Source organism: Manis pentadactyla, chromosome 4 (genome assembly GCF_030020395.1).
Source record: "Manis pentadactyla isolate mManPen7 chromosome 4, mManPen7.hap1, whole genome shotgun sequence".
NCBI lineage: Eukaryota > Metazoa > Chordata > Mammalia > Pholidota > Manidae > Manis > Manis pentadactyla.
In genome coordinates this window covers 137,957,641-137,977,932 of record NC_080022.1, presented here as the reverse complement: position 1 = coordinate 137,977,932, position 20,292 = coordinate 137,957,641, and the positions used below count along the sequence as shown (strand labels likewise).

Genomic DNA, 20,292 nt, shown 5'->3' with positions numbered 1-20,292 from the left:
AGATGACCATAATGGCTACTTCCTAGAGTTGCTGAAGGTGTAGACATAATATAAGTGGATGCCAGGACCCATACCTTGTACATAGGAAGCATTTAGTGGTCTCACTTATTATTGGCTTTTGGATGGGCCTTGGCACCTGGGACACCTGGTGCAGGTGTGGGGGCTGAATCTTATCATCTCATGGAACTCAGTCTTTCTGATGCTCTGCTGGTCCTGTGGGTGATTGGATCATCATGGCCACAGATGTGTTTCCTTATGAGTCTGAGTTCCCAGGGAGCCCTCCCGAGCTAGCCACTGCGGTGTGAGTGCAGGAAAGGAGACCTCCATGGGTATCTCCACTCATGCATATGCAAGTGTGAGGTTGCAAGGCTTTATCTGCAGTGGCTTTGGGAAGGGGGCGCTGGCCTGGAACCCTCTCTTCTTTGTGACTGCCAGGCAGCCCCAGCCTTCCTCTTGCAGTTGCACAGATGGCCTGACAGCCTGCTGCCTCTGGCTTGTGCTTGTTATTTGGAGCCAGTCTTAAGGAAGGGAGCCAGCCTAGGGAGCCATTGTGTATGGGGGCCACTCAGGGAGGGGGAGCAGAGGAAAGAGAGGGCCTCAGATGTTGGGGCAGGGTGGACAGAAGACCTGAGTCCCTCCCATCGACTTGCTTAGCTCCTGCACGTGGAGTTCCTTCTAGCTCTGACATTCCAGTGCTGATTTCCTGTTGCTGCCTCTTTGTCTCCTGGTTTCCTTGGTCTGCATGTCTCGCTGTGCTGCTGGTTCTTGCTGCTCCATGGCACAGCTGGTGTTTATGGAATGCTTCTAGCATGCTTGACATGGTGCTGGGTCCACAGACTTGGGGGACTTGTCGTCCTCTCCTCGAACCTCACTCCTGTTCTCCCATCCCAAGTGAATGGCACCATTTTACATAAACAGAAGCCTCTTGCCCCCCAAGAACCAGCTCCACTATACCCCCAAAATCCATGGGGTCCAAAATGTGCAAAGGAAAGTATGGGTTGGAGAGGCTTCCTCTATCACATCCTCACCTTGGGTAGCAGATTCTGGGGCAGGAGGACCTTCCCTTGGGCACCCCAAGACAGACCCACCCTGTATGGACCTGAAATCTACATGTGACCTAATGTGACCTGACACATGTGACTGTCAAATGGCTCTCCCAGAGCCAGTGCCTGGCATCAGATGTGGGAGTGGGGCCAGCAGGTGGCTGCCCCAGGTGTGGGAGGGCCCTCAGACCAAGACCTGACAGTGGTCCAGACAGTCCCAAACCTCCTTCCAGACTGACCCCTGGTCTTTGTCCCAACTGAGCCTCTAACCCTAGCCACCAATGGAGCCTTGATTTGTCCCAGGATGTGCCCCGGCTCCAGCCCTGGGTCCTGGACTGAGCTTGGATCCTTGGTCTCATTTACTGTCACACAAACCTGTGTGTTGTCCCAAAAGGACTGGGAGAAAAGATGTGGACACTCAGCATCACCCATGCCCTTCATGGGGATGTGGTGTGACCTCCTGTCCCACTACCTAGGGTCAGTGACTGGAGTCGCAGCTCTGACCTAGGGGCTTCCCCTCCTGTGTACCCTCAGTTCTGCAGTCTCCCCACCAGCCCCATGAGGCCTCTTGCCCATAGCCAGCCTCCCCACTCCCCTGCCTGGTAACTGGTGTCTTTTCCTGGCCTGTGTGGGCAGCTTGCTGAGCCCAGCTGCAGACGGGCTATATTTAGCCGGCTTTAATGAGCTCAGGGTGGCAGACGTCCGCCTTGGGAGCACTTTTCTTGCGCGTGTGTGCATATATCTATGCTTGGGGTGGTTTGTTTGTGTGTGTGTATGTGTGTGTGTGCACGCATTGGCATGTATGTTGGTGTGTTGGTGCACTCATTTACATGAGGATAAGTGTGTGTCTGTGAGTCTAACTGTGTAATGTCTGTGCTTTTCTGGGGACAAGTACAGCTTCAGATACTCATGGGATGGAAAATGGAAAAAATTATTAGTTCATTCATCTGTTTGTTTGAAAAATATTTAATGAGCATCTTTTATATGCTAACACCTTGATAGGAGCTAAAATGGAACAAAAACAAGCCAGTCCCAGCCTTTAAGGATCTTAAGTCTGGGGGATGGAGGAGGGGAAGACAGAAGTCAAACAACCACAGAACTGGAAGTGTAAGGATTAGTCCCAGGAAAGAGGGCCATGGTGTTTTGGGTAGCAGGAGGGTAAGAATGGAAGGCCCCCAGGAGGCAAGAACACTGGAGTTTCAGTAGGAAATATCTGGGCACCAGCAGTGCGGAGAGGAGCCCAGGCATAGGGAATAAGATGTGCATAGGCCTTGTGGTGACAGGGAGAAGGGTATGTTTGAAAACTGTCATAAAGGCCTCTGTGGCAGAGCTGAGAGGGAGAGGCAAGGGTGGGGTGGTGGGCGGAAGGTGGGGCCTGCGGGCAGACCATGTGGGGCCTGGGTCAGGAGGTGGGGCATCCGAGGCAGGGGCACTGTGGGATGATGTGATGAGACTGCTGGAGAGCAGTGAGAACCTAGTGCGTGGTTCGGTCAGGGCTGCAGCAGAAAATAGAAGGCTCATGCAAACTGTGTGACGGGGGAGAGTCTAGTAAAAGGTTGTTATTCACAGGTTTAAGGAAGCTGGCTAAGTACAGGACAATGCCCTGGGCCGTACCCACCCCCAAAGGTAGCCGCTGGAGAGTTCTCACTGGCAGGAGCTGCGGCCTTCAGGAGAGGGACTGGCCTGTGGAGACCTGCAGGGAGGGAGCCATACTCTCCCCAGTGCTTACCACTGGCCAAGCCCCACCGGAAGCGTGGGAGTCTCCGCCTGGGGCCCAGCTGGACTGGGAGGGCAGGGGGTAGACCTGGAGGTGCACCTGGACACCATACCGTGCAGTCCACTAACTGACATATGAAAGAACAACCTTTTCCTTTATTTTCCTATAAGATATTTGTGATTTTGGCTCTGTATACCCAACCAACTGTGGGTGAGAGCCACCTCCTCTGTGATTCTAGGGGCTCCTCCCTGCCCCATTGTCCTGCCATTGTCCCAAAGCCCCCAGGGGTCTTCCCCATCTCCCAGGTCAGGGAATGGTGTGTGTGTGTGCGTGCACATGCACGCACATATGTGCAGGGAGCCCCACACCCACCTTATAAGCACTGTGGGGCTCTGGGACCCAGCCTGGTGGTCCCTGTCCTGATCTGCAGCTCCTGGCTTAGGGCCCTGGCTCCCTGAAGTTGCAAAGTTACCCCAAATTGTGAGGGCACCCCCGCCTCCTCTCAGCTTGGGGTGGTGGTTGGGGGATGGATCTCTCTTCAGCCTGAGGGAATCTTTGTCTCCTCAAATACTTTTCTCCTGGAAACAAAAGGGCTTTTGGAAATAAAACCCAGGAAACTGCCACAACCTCCCCAGAGGCAAAGAAGCCAGAGCAGGGAGAAAATAGAAATAAGTGTCAGAAAAAAAAATCACCCTGCGACATGTGCATTGAAGAAATTCTTATTTTTAATCCATCTTTTGAGTAGGTAACACATATACATGGTATAAAATTCTAAAGAAATCAAAGGTGTCAAGTGTGCCTCCTCCCCTCCTCCAGCTCTCCAGTGTCTTCCTGCAGAAACACGTACACTAGTTTCTCATAGACCAGTCCAGAAATATTCCCTGCATATATGAACATCTCTATAAATATTCATCTATCTGTATTTTTATATATACCCCAAACAGATGGAGTATACAGTGCATTCCATTCTGCACCTTGCTTTGCTCAGATAATAATAAAGTGAGATTATCTTAGTATCTCAGCACATGTCGAGGCGTATCTTCCTTTGCAGCAGGGTGCCACGTTTCACTGTGGAAACATTCGTTTAGATTTGTTTAGCCAGGCCCCTATGGGTGGGCATGTAGGTTGCTTTCCATCATCTGTCTATGTTATAAGTAGCATGGCAATGCTCAGCGCTGTACATATGGCATTCTGCACATGGACATGGACTTGCTGGGTCGAGGGCATTTGGCATTTTGAATGTCATTGCAGGATTGTCCTCCACAGAGGCTGTGCTGGCTTTCACTTTGACCAGCAATGAGTGAGGAGGGGCTGGTTTCCCAGCACCCTAGGCAGTGTGGTGTTAGTAATTGCTAGTCTGAGAGGTGGAAAAAAAGGCATGTTCAAGTAATTTCCATGAGCATTCCTTGAGTTTTGGGTTCTAAGGGCGAGTGTTTATTCATGTGTTTAATAGCCAGCCCCATCCTTTTTCTGGAACCCACCTTCATTTTCAGGGGATTAGTGCTGCTGCACTCCTTTGTCTGTGTGCCAGCTTCCAAGCAGGACCGGGGGTGGGGGCTTGAAGGGGTTCCTTAGGGGGGGTCCTAAAGGACAAGGGGCTCCTGCTCCTGCTAACAGCCTCTCTCCTCCTCCTTCTTGCCAAGGACCACTTGGTGGGGCAGGCTGTGATGTGGAGGTGTTTGAAATAGTGACAAGAGACTCCCTTTCTTCCACCTTGCCTTTGTGGGATGATGTTTCAGGAGGATGCAAGAGCCCTGGCCTGGTGACCAAGTTCAGATTCCTATGCCTTCACTTATGGACCCTCTTGAAACCTCAGTTTTCTCATCTGTAAAATGAGGAGAGCACCCTGACCTCTCAGGATGAATGTGAAGATTGCCTCAGACACTGAATGAGGACTAGGAACTCAAGATACATCTTAAGGGGGCTACTTCATTAGAGTCCCCGGGATCGGGGGTGCCGAGCCCTCTCACACACTGTGTAGTGGCAGGAGGGCTTCTTGTGGTTGTGTATCTGAAACCTCTCCAGCGTCTGATCCAAGACGGCGGCACTGCCTGTGGAAGCTGCACTCCCCCATGGGGAGTAGCCTTGAAGCTATCCCCGTGCTCCACTTGGAGGGGCCAACAGCATGTTTTCAAGAGGTAGAATTTGGGGCCCAGGCTCTAGCAAGGATCAGGTCTTAATCTGGACTAATTGGCCAGTTATGGGTTGAGTTTCTTCTCCGTTCTTGTCCCCACTGCAACAAAGCACTGAAAGGCAGAGCCACAATAGCAAAGCAGAGTGAGTTTTCTTTAAATACACTCCAAGGGAGAAGCAGGCCACAGTCAAGATAGACAAAGGCCTTGATCCATTAGGTGGGAGGCCTATATATTGTATTCCAGCTAGGAGGCGCCTGATTGACAAGGTGAAGTTATTTTATTGATAAGCCTGCCTGTATAGCCATCCCTCTCTGCACATGCTCTTCCCTATGATGAGATGTGTTTTGAGCAGTCCTTAGTTTTGTTTGATTTCACCCACATTGGGATCAGTTTGGGACCAGTTTGGCCTGGTCCCAAAGGCAAAGCCATTGGTGGTTGTCTTCACCTGGGGCCCACTACCTGGGCAGAGCTGGGGCAGTTTTTTCCTTGAACTTTATCTTCCCCCTTCCCCGGCTGCTCATGTCTGTCTTCCTACCTAACAGGTGCACTGGGTGTTTGGCTGTGTTAGCGGGACGAATCCAGGCTGATATGACTGGAGTCTGTCACTGAAAGGGTTAAGTTAAGGACACACAGCTGAGCCCTTGGGGTCTGGATCCCCCCACCCTGGATAGGAATTCCTGCCCAGCCTCCCTGCTAAGTGGCCACTCACAGAACGTGCTCTTGTAACCTGAAGGAGAGCGCCTTTCCTCAAGCCAGCAGGTATCATTCCTGAAGTTCTGTGAGTGTTTCCTAAGTTGTGCTGAAACTTGGAACTCTGCAGAAACCGCCCCTTCCCATTCATATAGCTCTGTCCTCTGCTCGGAGACCCAAACACAGCCACACAGGGATTTGCAGGCTGCTTCCGTGTCCCCTAGAGCCCACTTTTCTCCAGAGTGTGCCCCTTCCACAGCTTTCCTGTCCCGTTATGGGCTCCAGATGTGCCCTCGAAGTGGCCTGAGCAGCAGGGGCAGGGCAGGGACACCCCTTTCTCATTCTGAACTAATGCCTGCAGTGCATGCAACCTTCAAAGCTGAGAGGTAGCTCTGACAGGCCCATTGCCCTGGCTCAGGCTGTTTGCAGATTCTGGTCATGTGACTGGGCTTGGTCACATGACCTGGGTCAGTGTCACTTGGCCTGGCCTTGATCATGTGACCCTTGGGTGATCCTTGAAGGCAGCTGTTGTATCTGATTCATCTTGGTGTCAGCCCTGACACGACTTTGGGCAACAACCAGTACAGTAGGTGTGGACAAGTGAGGCCGAGTTGCTTTCTTAATCCAAATGCATGGCCTTAATTCACTCATTGTATTTCACAAATATTCTTTCCTTCCACAGCATTTCTTTTCCTCTTCACATTCCCTTTTTAGTCTGCCAGCTCCCAGAGGGCAGGACAACACTTTGTTTTGTTTATAAGTGTTTGCATTTAGTAAAGAAGGGGGGTTGTGTCTTGTTTACAATGTTCTGTGGTAAATATGACACATGCTTGTACTGTCTGTTCAATACACATATTCACAGTAGTCTTAAACTAAAAGAAAGATGGTCCCTCTAGAGAAAAACTGGAGGCTTGAACTCGCAGGGGACAGTCCCCTCATGCTTGGACCCATGGAATCTCCAATTGCCTAACTTTTGAGAGGGAATGTAGGCCAAACCCCTCAGTTTGCAGGGCTGTGGAGACGGTGTCCAAAGTCACCCTCTGACCCCGGCCTTCATTTCCTATCCCAGGACTCTCTCCAGGCCTGTCTCCTGTGCGTGTGTGTTCTTCTTCATGCAGGTTTACCTGGGCAAATGGGACCATAATCAGAGACCCTGCTTGTATGCAAGCAGCTGAATGAGGCTCTAGTTCTTCCCAGATATTTCCAGAAATACCTCCTGCATCCCACATCAGAGTGAGATAGCAAAGCCACTGAGTTCATCCAAAAATTTTGCATGTTTATAACCATGAGTGTGCTTCTGCTTCTGTTACTGAAAACTGGCCCTTGTTACCAAAGTCAAATTGCAAAACACAATGACAAGGTATTGAGAAAAGGAACGAATCGTTTATAATTTGTCAGCAAATAAGGGAGTGGCAGGCTTGTGCCTTAAAGAATACCAAAGCCCAAGCAGTTAGAGTTATTAAAGGGTTCTCATGGGAAAGAGTTCTCATGGGAAAGAGGCTGTGGAGTTCCCTGGTGACCACAGACACATGAAGTAGCAACTTGCAAGGGTCTATACGTTCTTGCACCTCAGTTGCTTTTTGTTTCTGTTGTGGGTTCCTCCTCAGTACTCTGGGACAGGGTGGCTTGGGTTCTGCAAAATCAGCTTTCTGGGTTAACTCTGATTCTGAGATTCCGGAAACTGAAGCTGCCACCCGTTAGTGGTTATGAAGTTCTGGGGACTACTTGATTTCATTGGCAAGTTGATGTTAGTGTTAAATTTTAAATCCAGAGATGTAATTCTGTTTTCCTCTGTTACACTTCTACCTGCTCACAGAGGACTGATACTTCTGTACTACTTCTCGGGACATGCCAGGTGGCCTCGAGCTGGGCTCAGCCCTGCTCAGTTGACCCCAGGAGTGACTGTAGAGATGGGAGTGACTGCCAGCGACCGATAGGCTGGAGGGTGAAATGGAGTGGTCAGCTTTAGCCAGGGGGCACCAGGATCCACCCCTGCGTGTCCCAGCAGCTGGTGGCAAGAGAGACCAAGGCAGAAGGGACTCCTCAGCCAAGCCTGGTGTCGGTTTGCTTTCAGGGTGCTGAGAGCGTGGGTGACGACCTTGGCTTTTGTCTTGAGAGGAGTATGGCACATTGGTAATTAGAAGGGATGATCACCATTTGTGCCTTTCCAAGGTTGTGATTAAGCAAAAATAGCCTCCATTCTTCAGCCAGCAGGAGGAGCCACGGTGAGCCGGCTGGGCCTCCGCGGGTCTTGTTGCCAGGGCTGGCAGGGGCGCCGGAGCAGGCGCTGTGGTAGCTGACCTGCCTCAAAGCTTGTCACAAAACATCGCAGGAACGGCCGTGGGCTCACACCACCCCGCATCTGGGCACAGCAGGACCCAGCCTGAACAGAGCCATGCAAACAAATGAACAAGATGTGGGAAGGAAAGGCGGCCTGTGGTGAGGTCCAGGGGCCCCTGGCGTGTGGCTCCCTACCACCCAGGAACCCCCGCCAGCAGCTCTTATCACTGGAGGCTCCAGGGAATTCTCTGGAGGCAGAGCCCTAAGGTCCTGGCCAGGCTGTTCCAGAACTCCCAGGGGTTCCCCAGTACTGGTTCCCCTGGGAACTTTCAAGAACTGTGCTTGCCAGTGGGTGATCCTTCTCTGAACCTCAGTTCTCCTGGGGGATTTAACAGCATCGATCTGGCTCACAGGCTATGTGTCCTAGATCTTCACGTGTGATATGTTTTTACAAAAATGCCATTCTGTGCCCTGCCAGCCAGTAAACCCTGCTCACAGGGCTTTCCGGTCTGATGAGGAGATAGGCAAGGAACCTCAGAATCAGCCAGGCCCTGCTGAGCATGCTGTGAGATAGCCATGTCTGTCTAGGTGGGTCTGAAAAGGCCTTCGGCCATGACAGTTGAGCAGGGTTTTAAAGGACAGGTAGAAATGTTCTGGTCTGCAATGGGAGGAAGGGCTCCCCAGGCAGAGGGCTCAGCACGAGCAAAGGCATGGAAGAGTGACAGAGCGGTGTCTTGTGCATGAGTCAGAGCCAGTGGTCTGGTTCTTAGAAGAGCAGAAGGCTTGTGGGCAGGTACAGGCAGGGGGTGTCTTCAGGCTGCCTTTCTACCCGTCCACACAGGCCTGTTAAGACTGGAGATGCATCATTCTGTGGGGTGGCTCTGGGTCCGTTTAGTCAGACCTCAAGGGGCCAGAATCAATCCGGTGGGCCAGGTCTCCCCTTCTCTCTCTACCAGAGCAGAGCATCGCTGCTTTTGTGCATTGAAAGGAAGCAAGTCTCCATCCCCAAACAGCATAGCAGGCCAGACTCAGGTGAGGGATGCTGAGGACAACCTGCCAGTCTCCCTTCCCCACTGAGCCAGGAACTGCCTCAGCATCATTTGTGGCCAGGATGCGGCACAATTTGATGCCCAGAGCATCACTTGGGCCCCAAGGGAGCTGGGCACAGGCAGACCAAGGATACAGGCTCTCTTCTGTCTGTGTAATCAGTGAGGGCACAGGATGCAGGCCCCACCTAACGGAGGGCATGGTGCCCGGGAGACAGCAGGACCCTCATGTCTTCCCTGTGACTTATTTATAACCTCACTATGGTAATTTGTGGCAATCAAAGCATTTAATCCTGTAATCACAATGCAAGCAGGCACCCAGCCCAGTGAGGCTGGGGAGCCTGCCAGGGCTTAGGGAGGGACTTGGGGCAGAGCAGACGAGTCCCCATCAGCCTCCAGGTCCACTGTGTCAGCTGTGGCCCTGGCTCTGTGCCCCCCGCTCCCATGCACACTGGAGCAGCATCATAACAGTAAACAACTAGCATCTATACAGCATTCTCTATATTCTAGGCCCTGTTCTAAGCATTTTGAACTCATTTACCTTCATTACCACTCTAAGAGGTGGCTACTATTATTGCCCCCATATTCCAGATGAGGAAACTGAGGGGCAGGTCACACAGCTGATAAGAGGCAAGTTTTGAGCTCAGGAATTCTGGCTCTGAAGCCCACGGTTTCAACCAGGTCTCTCCCAGCCCCAGAAATGTGGGGTCTCTCAGGCGCCACGCCCACCACCTCAGCCCTGCCAGCTCCTGACTCCTCCTGGTCCAGGGCCCCAGAGCCACACGTGAGGCCACACACACCGCGAAGCAGGGCTGCTTCATCCTGGGGAAGCCACAGCCGACTTCCTTCCCAGACACTGTCTTTCCTACCGCTAAACTGTTTCATGTGCGGAGGGAGGAGGTCTCATGGGGGTGGACCTGGACTTTCAGTCTTCAAGGTGCTACTGATCAATTTGTGCTCCCTGTGTTCTCCTGCGGATGGAGTTGTCATGTCCACCTCACCAGGAAGCTATGGAGGCCAGGAGGGGGAGGGGGCATTTTGTGAAGCACCATCTGTTGAGTATAGGACATGCTTAGCTGGGTTCACATGCAGTTCACTCAGTCTAATCAGTTGTGTGTCCTGGGGCAAGTGACCTGGGTTGTTTGAACCTCAGTTTTCTCATCTGTAAACTAGGGCTAATAGCAAGAGGACTCAGAGGATCGTGTGGAGACAGATGAGATGGCACATGTAAAGCAAGCAGTGCCTGGGACATAGTAAGTGCTCAATAAAACGGAGCCATTTCCTGGTGTCTGCTAGGATGGTCCTGCTCAGGGCAAGGTCTGTGAGGTGTCAGAAATGAGGCAGAACAGCCTGAGCCCCTGGAAGGAACAGCAGTGAGTGCTGGGCAGGCCAGGCCTCAGGATGGTTTTCCTCCTTCTCTAAGCCAAACCCCTCCATCATTTAGGAAGTGATTTCCCATCTGTGTGGGCAGCAGCTCCGAGGTCCTAAAGCAGTTACCCTGAGACCAGGGTTGTGTCTGTGAAGACAGACTATTTCAGAAATGCACTTCCCTGCTGTGAAGAGCTGCTTATCTGGAATTCTTTGCAGACTCGCCCTCCCCTGTGGCAGGTAGTGGCTGAGCAGATGTTGACTTAGACACATATTGGCCAAGGCTCCCATCTACACCTACTTCGGGGTTGCCCCCAGAAAGGAACCTCCCCCCCACCAGGTGTGACTCCTAGCAGCTGCAGCAGGCTGTGGCAGGGAATGGGGATTGTGTAAAGGAGGCCTTCCTTGTCTAGAGCCAGCTGCTTTAATAGATGAGTGAGCTCCCCATCACTGAAGGCAAACAAGTGGTTCACAGTCCAGCTGTGAGGTTCCCTGCCACCCCAAGAAAACAATAGTCTTCTCGTGGGAAGCACGGAGAGGAAGCAAGTCCAGCGTGATGGAAGGAAGGGTTCCTCAGGGTGCCAGGCATTGTTGGGCAGGCAGGGAGAGCCGGTTGGGTGTCTTTGAGGTCCCTCTCCACCTCAGAGGCCAGTGCAGTGGCATTCAGGAATACAGATAGGTGTTAGCCAGGCACACTTTTCTGTAGAGGGCCAGATAGTAAATGTTTCAGGCCTAGCAGGTTTTAAGGACTTTGTGGGAACTACACTGATCCTTGAACAATGCAGGGGTTGAGGCTCCAACTTCCCACGCAGTTGAAAATCTGCCCCCAAACTTAACTACAAATTGTCTCCTGTTGAGCAAAAGCCTTACCAAGAACACATATAGCCGATTAGCACATATTTTTTGTGATATATGTATTACTATTGCAGTCTTACAATAAAGTAAGCTACAGCAAAGAAAAATTTTTTCAAATTGTTGCAGATTTCCAAAACATTTTCCAATATACATTTATTGAAAAATATGTGCACATAAATGGGCCCTTGAAACTCAAACCTGTGTTGTTCAAGGGACAACTGTACATAAGCAGCCACAGACAACAGGTGAACAAAAAAGCCTGGCTGTGTTCCAATAAAACTTTATTTACAAAAACAGGTGGTGGGCCAGGTTGGCCCATGGCTGTCAGCTACCCATCCCTGTGTTAGAGGAATGATCGCTCAGGCAGGGCTGGATGCCAAAAAGCACTTCCTGGAAGAGGAGGTGGCAGCTGAGAGATCGAGGAGAGCATTTCTGACATTTCCGGCTTCACCCCACAACTGGTGGGTGATGAGGAGTGTGGTACCGACGACGGCCTTAACTCTCTCAGGGTCCACCTCCCCTTTGCCAGGGTCCCATAATTCAAGGCTTTATTGTCACTCTAATAGCTTCAAGCACATACTTAAAAAAATATTTTATCCAGCTCCACTAGTTTTCAGCAGGATGCTTGATTGAAATTTCTGTTCCATAACTGGAAGCAGAAGTCACCAGGCAACATTCGTACTGTTGCCATTGTTATTGGTGAAGAAAGGAAGGCTAGGTCCACTGGGGACACCCCTCCTGGCCTTGGGGACAGCCTCTGTGGTGGCTTTACCTTGCCGGTGCCCCTCTCCCTAGCAGGGGGGAGGTTTCAGGTCATGCTGACTTTGGAGGCAGGGGCTGGGTGGGATGGCTTCCTAGCTCTGGAGGCTGGGCCTCCAGCTCACCTATATGCCAAGGCCTCACCTGTGGAGCCCAGGCCTCATGCCAGCTGGGCCCCAGGGAATGTCCAGGCACCGTAAGGGAGGCCTGGAGATGCTGAGCTCTCTGTTCCCCCCACAGGAGAACTCTACCGGGTTTCTTTGAGAAGACAGAAGTTCCCAGCCCAGGGAAGCATCGAGATCCACGAAGACAATGAGGTGGGCTGGGTTCCTGAGGATGGCTGGGCCCACCTCTGTGGTCAGGATTTTAGGAAGAGCCCTAGGCTGGTAGATAGGCTGCCTAGTTTTCACCTAGTGTTTTATTTGACTTGCTGTGTGACTCTGGGCAGGTCCCTGTCCTTCTCTGGTCTTCCAGCTCCCACATGAACAAGAAGTGACTATTGGGACCCTCCCAGCCCTGACATGGAGGGCTTGCCCTTCTGGCAGCCTCGCCCCTCACTCTGAATACACAGGCGGTCCCGTCACCTGGGAGCTTGGAGAACTCCCCGACTTGGAGCTGAGTTAGGTGGGGCACAGGGCCTGCTTCTCTGGCCACAGTTGCCCTGTGTGTGGGTGTGATTCTGTGTGTCCCCCATCCCATCTCCCTGCCACCTGTCTCTCTCTATCCTGAGTGATGTCCCTCTCAGGAAGGCTGCCCGCAGCGCTCCTGCAAGACGCACGTCCTCTTGCTGGTGCTGCATGGAGGGAACATCCTGGACACGGGCTCAGGAGACCCATCCTGCAAGGCAGCCGACATCCACACCTTCAGCTCTGTGCTGGAGAAGGTCACCCGTGCCCACTTCCCCGCAGCCCTGGGCCACATCCTCATCAAGTTCGTCCCCTGTCCTGCCATCTGCTCTGAGGCTTTCTCGCTCGTGTCTAAGTGAGTCCCTTTCTGCTTGTTTGGACTGGCTGGGTTGAGGGGGTGACTAAGCCAAGAAACTGTTCCCACCTATGTGGGTGCCTGGAAAGCAGGGGGTACCTGCCAAGACCTCTCAGGGATGTCACACACTGACTGATCATGGGCATTACTGGTAGGAAGTGGTCAGTAAGAATCCAAAGCAGTTAACATTTGTGCACTGAGTTCATCTCTGCCTGTGCTTAGCAGGCCCTGGTCTTGTTGGCCCAGATAAGGAAGCAGTCCCTCCCTCTGTGGTCCCTCCTGGTCACCTGGGTCCAGTTTCCCTCAGGGTTACCCAGCAAATGAAGCCAGGGCTCAAACCTAGGCAGACTTACTCCCAAGCCACAGAGTTAGAGCCTGGTAGGAAGTGTGCTCTGATGGAGGTGGCACAGGACACTGCAGACATCCAGAGAGAGGGCCAGGGGAGACTTCCTGGAGGAGGTGACTTGCAAGTGGGCTTTGAGGGTAGCATAATATGGTTAAGTGTATGGGCATTCCAGTCAGCCTGGACTTGAGTTCTGGCTGTGTGACCTGAGGGAAGTTGTTTATAACCTCTGGCTGTCTCAGTCTCCTCATCTGTAAAATGGGGGTATTCATAGTAATAACCACCTCATAGGGTTTTTATGAGGATCCTGACGCTAGTGTAAGTGAAGCAGCTGGCACAGAGCGGGCATGAGTTGTGACTCCAGTGCTGTCCCCTTAGGGGAGAAGGCACTCTCTGTTGGGGGTCAGTGGGCTAGGAAGGAAGGTGTTCCCAGGCCCCAGCAGGCAACCCGGCTAGCACGCATAAGGCAGCATGCTCATTATCCCTTGGGTCTTTATCCAGACTCCCCCTGATCCCTGTGGGGGATAAACCGGTGTCCATGGGTGATCTTGCCCACTGTGCCAGGGCCCGAGGGCTGCAGCACTCTCAAGCGCCTGCCCTGGTGAGCTAGCCAAAGATGGGGGCCTGGAGGCCTGTGGGAGCCCTGGCTGCTCACAGATCATATGGACAGTCTGGCAAATTGCGGGGCCTGGCAGCAGGGAAGCCGGGAAGCTGAGAACTCTCTGTAGTTAGGGGTGAAAGGGAGACTGGCGGCACCCCTCTCCTGCCCTCACTCGCTTTCATGTTGCCTCTGCCAGGGCCTGAGGCTTCTGCAGAGAGGAGCCCTCACCTGTGTGCGGGTTAGGGAGGGCGCACAGGAGGCCCTAGCCTGGTGGATGGGGAGCGGGTGCTCTTAGCCTTTCGGGGCTGAGGAGAGGCTCAGCAGTGCAGCAGAGGTGGGGGCATTGGGGAGTGCGGGCAGGGGGCCCCTGCCCCCAGCTCCCGGCTAGTTGGGTGAGAGCTTGGGAAGGGCTATAGGGGCCTCACTTTTGGGAAAGTGTCCTTTGCCTCCTGCACAGGGAGCAGAGACTTGTCTGACTGACCTGTGTTCCTGGCCACACACAGGGCGTGTCTCAATCCCAGGTGGAAGGAGGGAAGGGAATTATGTCAGTAGTTCCCCAACCTGGTGAAGGGCTGCATGCTCTCTTATTCTTATTAAACCACAAGACTTCAGGCCTCGCCAATGGGTGTCTGTTAGGAGGCCAGGGGCTCTGGAACCTGCATCTTTTAACAGTTGCTTCATGTCTCTGCTCGGCGGTGGGACTTGGGAAGCCTCGCTGGAGGCAAATCTATTCCCTTCCCACTGCAACAGTCAGGAGTTAATTGTGCTCCTTCATCATCAATCTCAGGCCCCATCCGCTTTCCCCCAAGACATATGCCCTCCAGGGCTGGGTCACCCAGCCCAGGCCCTGATCTCCAGGAAGACAGATGGCTGGTTGCTTGAGTGGACAGTGGGGCAGGGTTGGGGGGTGCTCCTGCCCCCAGGCAGCTTCTTGCCAGGGCATCAATCTCCCCTAATCACTGCTGGGAGGGAGCTCTTTGTCAGCTAATTAAAATCTCTCCGGCTGCAAATGGGACCTGTTTCCTCTAATTTGTGTCCCTTGGAGATGAGGAATGGATATTAGGCAGCCTTGCACACCATGAAGTCTCTGCCACCTGCCCAGGGGGCCCAGAGTCCTGGCTTCCACCCCAGTGTGTCAGGTCCCCAGTGGGATCAATGTTGGGCCCTGGGTCAGCCTGAGCTTGGACCATGGGGGAAGGGCAGCCTCTGAAGGGGTGGGCAGTCCTTCCCGATGTGGTCCCTCCTGGTCAGCTGGATCCAATGCCCCAAGATAGAGGCAGGGTGGGTGGGACTGGCAGCTGGGAGTCTGAGCCTCACAGAGAGGGTGGGACTTTCTAGTGGGGAGGCAGAGAAGTGAGGGGGGCCTGGCAGTGGATGTAGGGCAGGCTCTCTTAGTCTTTTCTGGGGTCACAGACTTTTTCCTAAATGCTGATGAAGGCTCTGGATCATCTTCTCAGAAAGATGGACACAAGACTGTGTGTGCAGCTACATGCTGACCTCCAGACCGTGGCTAACACGTGATCCCCATGCCAGGTTCACCCTCTGTCCTCCTTTCTAGCTTCCCTAAAGTCTTCCTTGAGGCCTAGTTCCAACCCCACCTCCTCCAGGAAGTCTGCCATGATGATATATCCTTATCCTGACCCACACCAGGTGGCTTCCTCCATGACCTGGGTATCCTTTAGGGAGACTGCAGGTCCCACGTGGCGGGCTAGCACAGGAATAACCCACAGGGGAGTCAGCACAGGCGTGGCTCAGCACCCCCTGCCCGCCCCCCTCCGCCCCATCACCTGTGCTGTGTCTCATCTGGTTCCCGCCTGGGTCTGCCTGAAGAGCCCCAGAGCAGGGGCCCCATTCCGGCCAGCATGTGCTCTCTTCTGCCTGGCCCACAGCCCCACACCCACCCCGCGGCATGATCCTGGTTGGGCTCACCTTGGCCCCCTATCTGCAGCCTGAACCCCTACAGCCACGATGAGGGCTGTCTCAGCAACAGCCAGGACCACGTCCCTCTGGCCGCCCTGCCCCTGTTGGCTATCTCCTCCCCGCAGTACCAGGATGCAGTTGCCACCGTCATCGAGCGAGCCAACCAGGTCTACGCAGAGTTCCTCAAGTCCCCTGATGGCATTGGCTTCGGTGGGCAGGTAGGATAGCCTGCCCACACCCTCCCATCCTGGCCCCTGCCCAGGCAGAGGTGGGGATCTACTGGAAGGATCAAGACCAGGCTGCTCTGGGACCATAGCTTCTGAGAACCAATGAGGCTTGAGATCTTTGGGTTTGTCCTCATTTTACAGATAGGAAAACTGAGGCCAACCTCTGAGTTCTGATTTTGAGTCCATGCTGATCCCTGGCCCCGGTCTGACCCCTGACCTAGCCTGATTCCTGACCTCAGGCTGACCCTGGCCCTAGGAGGAGCACCTGCCCTCCTACTGGGGCTCTCTCAGGTGCCCCCGGGGCAGGTTTCTTATTCTCCCGTGGACAGTGGTACTCCGGCCAGCTATGGGGTGAGGGGTCAGCAGTGAGCAGGTCTGCAGCCCCAGCTGTGCCCTCTCCAGGTGTGTCTCATCGGAGACTGTGTGGGGGGTCTCCTGGCCTTTGATGCCATCTGCTACAGCGCGGGGCCCTCCGGTGACAGCCCTGGCAGCAGCAGCCGGAAGGGGAGCATCAGCAGCACCCAGGTGCGGGCCAGACCATGGGAATGGGGGGTCTCTCCTTAGAAAATGCCCTCCAACCCCAGGGGAGCAGGGGTCAGGGAAGGCGGCGGAGCCCTAGGGTCTACTGACCTCAGGGCCCTCCTGTCCTCTGCTTGGTGGCAAAGGACACCCCGGTGGTGGGGGAAGAGGGCAGCCTGGCCAGCAGCAAGCGACTCAGCAAAAGCAGCACCGACGTCCCCAGTGCACTGGGGGACCGGGAACCCAGGAGGCTGTTGCCACGGAAACAGAGCGACTCCTCCACCTATGACTGTGAGGCCATCAGCCAGCATCATGCCTTCCTATCAAGGTAACTGCTCCCTGTGTCCTGCCTTCTCTCCAACAAACATCTGGGGAGAGGGGGCCTCGGTTCAGGATCACCTTGGAGACCTATGACCTGTCATGTGTCCCAGGCCCTTCCGTGGGACCCTAGACAAACACTGAAATGCTGGGACCAAGGCCACTCCCCATGGGCCCTGCACCAACAGCCAAGACCCTGTGCCCTGTCCCTGCCTCACCCCACCTTGCAGAGAGACTGGGCAGTGGTCTCACTTCTCTGAGCTCAGCTTTGTCTTCTGCAAAAGGGTAGATGTTGCCCAGCCTACTCCTTTGATGACTTTAAGAATCTAATGAAAGAACAGATGTGGGTGGGTTTTGTGAGACACTCTGGGTGTGAGTTAATATTTCTCAGATGGGGCAGCAGAGGCCCAGCAGGCCGGGAAGTTTCCTGGGGTCACTGGGGTCAGCACTTTGGTCTCCCGGTCTCTCATGCTTTGCACACAACACATTTATTTGCAGGCCAGGCGGGTCCCTCATGGAATAGTCCACCCTCTAACTTTCTAGAAGAGATGTGTTAATGGACACTGGCTATATGAATTGTCTTCACATTTATTCAGCATACAAACAGGCATTGAACACAGACCCAAATTGGAAGGAATGCCTCTTCTGTTCTTCCCTTCCCCCTCCATTCTCTCCCTCCCTCCCTCCTTTCCTACCCAAGTGATGAGTATCACAACATTTGGAAAAGAGATCATCTCACACCCAGAAGGAATCACTGTTAAAACTTTGGAGTATTTCCTTTCAGTACATTTTTGTACATGCTACACCTATAGTTTTACTTAAAAAAAATACCCCTTCTACTGCGATATTTTCCCTATGTAATAAAATATACTTGGTAAATATTCTTAATGACATTTTATTGAGAGACTGGACGACATCTTACTTAAAACATCCCAAAGTTGTTTCATTCAGATGGATCCCTGGAGGAGGAATTACTAAGTCAAAGCCTCTGCATATTTAAATCTGACTATTTAAAGCCCCTCTGACAGATTATTCCCTAGAAAAGCAGTTACATTTCAAGGCAGCGTTACAAGGTGAAATTGCAACATTTCTGGTTCATCCCTGAAAAATCCTTTAAGGAAAGCCCCAAATTTGGAGAGTGACAAAAAGGTGGAGGCTTTTGGTGGCTGATCTCAGCACTCAGCACAGCCAGCTTTTCCCTCTGGTGTAAGGACAGATGGCTGTTTCTTTGGCAATTAAGTAACTGGCGTGTGTCTAGAGACCACGCTGCACATGAAATGTGTATTGTTAAACACCAGAGTTGTCACACAGTGAGAGGCAGGAACCAGAGGATTCAGCCTCGACTTTACCAACCCTCGCTCACAGAGGGTGGGGACGTGGCCGTGCTTTGTCACTTGTTATTTCTAACGTTCCCTTTCTCCTCCAACGTGAGTATTTTACTTGTATTTAAGTTGGGTTAATTGATTCATAGTCAAGCCATCCCACTGGCTTGTCTTACACCGTGAGCTGTGCCTCAGTGCCAGCTGGAAGGTCAAGGAGGGCCCCAGTTTTCCTGCCCATGCTCAGCAGCCTGTTCTGAGTCTGTGGTTAAACATCACCCAAGACACTTCGGGGCCATGGGCGCCAGGGGTGGAAATGGTTGGAATTCTGTGTGTCTCATGTTTTCCTCTTTAAGCTCTGCTTCATCTGCAGGCTAGAGGGGAGGCAGGACCAAGCTGTATGCGTCTGTCTGCGGGTTGCCCGGAGCATGAGTTACAACGAAAGCCCAATCCTGGCAGGACTGACACCAGCCAGCTGGTCCATATGTTGGCCAGACTGGGCTTCTGTGGTGGGCAGTGCAGGAATTTGCAGTGTGGCCTTCACAAAACCAGTACCGTGGGGCAGGCCTGCCAGTGCCTAGGATGCTTAGCTGTTCTCAGTCCATTTTAGTAAATAAAGTTTGATTGGACCTTGGGCACGTGTATTTGTTCAAGAATCGTCTATGGCTGCTTGCATGCTACAATGGCAGAGTTAAGTGGATGTGATGGAGCCCATAATGCCCTGAAAGTTTAAAGTATTCACCACCCAGCCGTTTACAGAAAAAGTTGGCCGATCCCTGCCTTAGCCAAATGTTGGCCAGGCCGTGGTGGCCAGTGCCGAGATGGTTTTTGATGGTGTCCGGCAAGTGGACTCTGGGTCTGGACCCTGCCCAGAGACGGAGGGCTGGGCACTCCACACTTGGACTTCAGGCTGCCCTGCAGAGTGAGCACCCCCACATTCTAGATCCTTCCCTAACTGCCCTCCCGTGTCTTCCTCCCTCGGGCAGCATCCACTCAAGCGTGCTGAAGGATGAGGCTGAGCCCCCTGCAGCTGGGGGGCCCCAGCTCCCCGACGTCAGCCTGGGCCGCTTGGACTTTGATGTGTCTGACTTCTTCCTCTTCGGCTCCCCCCTGGGCCTGGTCCTGGCCATGCGGAGGACGGTGCTGCCTGGGCTGGACGGTGGGTGTGAGCTGGGCTGGGGCCTGAGATGCCTTGGGTAACTAGGCCACCGGGTCAGGTCCTCAACCGGGGAGAGTAGGGTGGGGGTGCTCGACTGGGGTGTATGGAGAGGGAAGGCAGGGGAAGAGGAGGGGGAGGGAGAGCGGGGCAGTTTCTCCAGAGAGGGCAAAGGTGAAGCAACCCCTGATGGGCTTCACTGTCCCTGCCACAGTCCCTGGCCAGTTTGTGGCCCTGTTGTCCAGTTGTCATTCTTTATGGGAAAAAAGCCATAGATAATTACCCTATTGTACTGACCTCTTTTCCTGGTGCCCAGCAGACCCACGGGCGGGCAGGTTGGTCTTCCTGACCCCTGCATATATGCAGGTCCACCTCAGTGCCTTTGCTCAAACAGGACCTGCAGCTTTGAGCGCCTTCCCCCATTTGTCTAAAACACACACTGGGAGACTTGCATTAGCAGGTCCTTTAGCAATGATTCTGAGGATACAGGAGGCTCAAGGCACCTTGGGGATCAACAGATCAGGGCTTCTCAAACTTCTTTTGCTCCATCGCTTACCAGTGACCTACAATATGGAACAGGTAAGAAGGGAGGGGCTCTGCTTGACACTGGGAGAGGAGGCAGAATGTTCCTAAGGAGCACTAGGGCTTCCTGGAGGCTGGACCGTCCAGTCCCCTGACCTGGAGGCACTGGGAGCACGCTGATGAGGCGGGGCCTCAGTGGAGACACCTGCTGGTCCATAAGAGATGTGTTCTGCCAGCTCTGGCAAGCCGTGAACTCTATCACCAGGCCTAAGCATTGAGCTGGGGGCAGCTGATCTTGACCGAAAGACCCTGGGTTGGCTTCTTAGATTAGGTTGCAACTGAGTGAAACCTGGAAGAATTGAAAGGCATTTGACCAGTGGAAATAATGGAGGGAGGGCTTGCTAGGAGGCAGGGCAGCTTGAGCAAAGGCACAGAGAGAGGAAAGTAACAAGCATGGCTGGGGAATGGCAGTTGCCCACCATGGCCACTGCGT

At 53.4% G+C, this 20,292-nt stretch overlaps 1 protein-coding gene across 4 annotated transcripts in view; it reads left to right on the top strand.

The window, feature by feature from the left end:
• Positions 1-20,292, top strand: part of PITPNM3 (PITPNM family member 3) — an 85,143-nt gene that overhangs the window by 43,390 nt on the left and 21,461 nt on the right. For 2 of the 4 annotated variants that reach the window (XM_036896100.2, XM_036896101.2), the window contains 6 exons: positions 12,134-12,210; positions 12,639-12,874; positions 15,767-15,956; positions 16,368-16,490; positions 16,631-16,812; positions 19,108-19,280. In XM_036896100.2, the coding sequence (XP_036751995.2) occupies positions 12,134-12,210; positions 12,639-12,874; positions 15,767-15,956; positions 16,368-16,490; positions 16,631-16,812; positions 19,108-19,280 (981 nt within the window). The remainder of the gene's footprint in view (positions 1-12,133; positions 12,211-12,638; positions 12,875-15,766; positions 15,957-16,367; positions 16,491-16,630; positions 16,813-19,107; positions 19,281-20,292) is intronic. The other 2 variants (XM_057501000.1, XM_057501001.1) reach the window with 2 other exon arrangements.